At 35.8% G+C, this 4,226-nt stretch overlaps 1 protein-coding gene across 1 annotated transcript; it reads right to left on the minus strand.

Annotated features, from left to right (window-relative positions):
- Positions 1–753: 753 nt before the first annotated feature.
- LOC132284326 (flavonol sulfotransferase-like) lies at positions 754–2,779 on the minus strand. The gene has a single exon (XM_059786420.1). It carries the CDS (start codon positions 2,672–2,674, stop codon positions 1,649–1,651), a length of 1,026 nt encoding a protein of 341 aa, XP_059642403.1. The 5' UTR covers positions 2,675–2,779; the 3' UTR covers positions 754–1,648.
- Between the last annotated feature and the right edge of the window lie 1,447 nt (positions 2,780–4,226).

Consider the following 4,226-nt stretch of genomic DNA (forward strand, 5'->3'; position numbering starts at 1 on the left):
AGATAAAGGAATGAAAAAAAAAAAAAAAAAAAAAAAAAAAAAAAGATAATTATTCTTGTTTGGATAAGATAGAGGAGAGAAAAGAAAAGAAAGAATAGTGACCAAATTATTGTCTTACCCTTTATAATAGTCATCACCTTACACCTTTTTCTTTTTTCTTTTTTATTTTTAAATTGAAAGTAGAGTTAAATGTCTTACGCATCTGCATGGGTTAAATGTCTCTATCCAAATTTTACATTCCTACGGTGAAGTGATAATCAGTTTTTTTTTTTTTTTTTTTTTTTTATGAGGCCTGTCCACAAACAACAAAAAACAAAATAAATAAGAGCTTTGAATTGACTTGAATGCATAGCTCAAGTTAACAAATTAGTGTGTACAAAATGCTTCACAGAGATCAAGACTATTCTACAATTGGGACATAAATGGAATTACATAATTGGGATATAAATGGAATTACATTTTTGTATGTGGATTTGTGAAGGGTATTTTGGATATTAAAAATGTACAACTTACTATCCCTCCCTATCTCTCCCTATCTTCTCAATTTAGGAGAGAAAGTATATAAGGGATAGGGAGGGATAGCTATCCCTCCCTATCTCTCCCTATCCTCTCTTTGCTCTCTACTTAAACTACCCAAACACACTTTCACACTATCACCTCTTTTCTTTTCTCTCCCTATCCCTCCAAATCAACCCTACCAAACACACCCTAACAGACCGCAAATCAACAGATGGCTGGTGACTTGCTGCACACACACACACACACACACATATATATATGGTATTTATATATTTGTCTATATATAGATTGCAGAGGAAAATAGATAGATATATAGAGAGAGAGGGAGTAATGTATACATTGTATGAAAAGTTGTAATTCTGGAAAAAAATAAAAATAAAAATAAAAATAAAAAAAGTGATTGTGAGGATATATAGGTAATTATGAATTCAAAGGTAAGAATAAAAATATATTTGTAATTTTAGTAAGGGCAAAAATGGTATTTTATGTTCAAAATTGAATTATGCCAACAAAAAATGCATTGACCGGCATTGGACGGGGGAAATTGTTACGTCGGACTTAACCTTGAGGGAGGACGGTGTAATTTTTGAAACGTATGGGGTACCACCTGTAATTATGCCAAACTTCAGGGGAGGTAAGTGTAATTATCCCAAAGGAAAAAAATAAATAAATAAATAAATAAAATAAAAATAAAAAATAACAAAAGAATTTTGAAGTATACAAATTTTGACAGGAAAAAGGTAGTTACAATAAGGCTGCCTAGCAGCTTACAACCACGTACAGTAGGGGATATCTCACAAAGAAAAATACAAAGAGAAGGGAGCAAACAGAGTGCTATCCCAATCTATTTGATCAAGCATTAATTCAAAATGCATTAACTGAAAATGCACTCAGAATTCTTATTCACCAACGTAGCAATGGGCTATTGCACTGCATTGGATAAGGAAATCACACAAGCAATCATGTATAAAGAACACAAACACACAGATCTAAATATTGACATATATATATATATATATATATATGTGCCTATAAATTATGGGACAAGACACAAGGCTGACTTGGTGTTTGGAGTTGAGGCGCAGTCCGAGTCTTCTTATGCTAGCTCGTAAGCTAGTCCTCCAAGGACTCAAGACTGATGAGCGATATATGTCAATCCAGTACCATGTAACTTTTGTGCCGTGATCTGATCAATGCGATGTATCATCTCAGCAGTCAGATGATTCTTCCAATCCCCAACCTTTCCTTTCCTGAAGAATGCTTTGTTTTCAATAGCGAACGGGGTGTGTTCATTGTGCTTCCCAGTCTTATTCACCTCCAAATTACTCAAATTTTCGAAGCTACACAAGTCTATGATTTTCTTTACCGCACCTTGACTCTCTTCCTCTGAGGAGAAAGGATACCCCATGAACTGGGCCAATTGTTTGACATGAAATAAGGTCTCTTTCTTCATTTCTTCATATTTCAAGAATAGTACCCTCTCAGGCATTTCCAAACTTGCTTTCCAGTATCCCAGAACATGGTCCCAATAAGGGCCAAAGCCAGACACTCCTTTACAAAACTGGTCAAACGTTTCTTCAAGAGAAATCTCCGTGTCCTTCCCCTCGGCTAAGAAGCACCAGAAAGAAACGAATACATCCTTAGGATCCCTATATATGTAAACAATTTTGCAGCCTGCACTTGTGATGGACGCGGGTAAACTAGTGTAGGGAATATGTGTAGCCCGGAGGGGAAGTTTTGGATCATCGTGATGATCAGTTGGGTTTTGGAGAATGTCTAGCTCCAAAAATGGAACACAATCATGGGGCAAGGTGACGAGTAAAGGGTTCACCTCCTGAGAACCATATTGAGATCTAGTGACAATGGCATAAGTCAAGGCCTTAAGCCATGTGGTGCCAGATTTTGGAGTGCTGGCTACAATAATGTCAGCAGGTTGAGCTTTGAAGTGTTTTTGGGCTACTATGACTCCTTTCAAGAAGTAACCAGGGTACCAAAAACTTTGATACTGGTAGAAACGAAAAGGATCGAGGTGAGACCAGTCATGATCTTCAGGAAGGGAAGGGATGATCTCTGTGTACATTTGCTGAGCTTTTTCATTGATACCAGTACTGGTTTCTGAGAGATGACAACTCTCGAAAGGGTTGGGGGATTCCATTATCAAGTGAAGGATATAAATTACAGTATTAGGGAGTTAGATTTCATGTAGGGAAGCAGGCCATTCTCTTATACTTGTTTTAGGAATTGAAAATATTCCTAAAATATTAGTAATTTGTCAGGTGTGAGCTTAAAATAATCCTACAAATTTGTCGTTTCAATTATTGCATTGTGAATTTCTTTATTTCTAATAATAGACTATAGAAGCTAACGGTCAACTTTAAATTTTATTAGAAAAAATTGGTTTTAGACATTTGGAACTGCAATCTCATTTGTTATACCACGATAACTTCGTTAATAAAATTCAATATAATATTTGTTTTTTCACCTGCCCTGAATAAACTTGCCCTGAATAAACTAAGTTTTTCACCCGCCCTGAATAAACAAAGTTACCACTTACAAGCTAGTCAAGAACTATTCCACGTAGGGAGACAGCTCATCCTCTTAGATTGCTATTAGGAATTCAATATTTTGAGAACATTTTGGACAGACAATTAAGATTAGTTTAATGTGGCCTCAATTGTTTATGACAATATATATATATATATATATATATATATATATATCATTGTCTGTTACACTTCAACCAGCAAGCAGAAAAGAAAAAAGATAAAAAAAAAAAAAAAAAAAGGGGATGTGGTAGAATGAAGGCGAATTGACTTGGGGGGCTAATGGATCAGCTTGAGAGAGAGATCAAGGTGGCTAATTTAACTTCAAAGAAAAATCATGCATTTTTTTCATTCAAATTAAACATCCAACTATCCGATCCAACTAAATTTCACCATACACGTGACTATATATTTAGATAGTGGATTTTGCTGCCTTCAACAACTCTTCTAACACTGCAATGTTTTTATTTTTCGCCATCTTTTATTTTTTCGAGAATTTTGTTGATGCAAAGTCATTTTCGTCTTTTCACATTTTGCGTACCGGACACCGTGAGGTGTGCCGGGTGTGTCGGTGAGTTGTTTGGAGCATTCCATTGAATTCAGGGCTCTTGGAAATGCAAGGTTGGTCATTTTTGTATTTTTTCATTTTTTGAACCGGACGTACTCATGTGGGACCGGCTACCGATATTGTTGTCAAGTACAGGAATTTTAGTCGGGTCCATTTGCATATCATATATTTTATTTTATGTGCATCATGTGTTTTATATGGTATGTGTATAATTGTTGCATGTGGAAAAGTCAATGTTTGAAAATGTTGGAGGTGGGACCCACCACTCACATACTTGGTTGCCTAGAGACCACACTTGGTCTCTCACTCTCTCTCTCTCCCCGGCTAGCTCTCTCTCACCCTTTTCTTTGCAATTTTTTTTTTATTTTCTCAAACAAAATTCAAGTCTTGATTTCTCCTTTATTACTTGGAATTTTTAGAAGCCGTTTGCGGCAATTCGAAGAGCATGGTGAGATCTTCACTTCCATATAAGCAATTTCAGTTTTAGTGCACTCTAAGGATTCCAGTTTTGAGACCCATTTTGAGAGTTTTTCATCCTCCTTGAGGTAGGGGTTTCTAATCCATGCATTCTTGTGCTTATGTGAGTTATATTCTTG

The sequence above is a fragment of the Cornus florida genome, unplaced genomic scaffold, assembly GCF_030987335.1.
Source record: "Cornus florida cultivar Cherokee Brave unplaced genomic scaffold, ASM3098733v1 CherokeeBrave_3.0.0_Hap2_Chr11, whole genome shotgun sequence".
In the NCBI taxonomy this organism is placed as follows: domain Eukaryota; kingdom Viridiplantae; phylum Streptophyta; class Magnoliopsida; order Cornales; family Cornaceae; genus Cornus; species Cornus florida.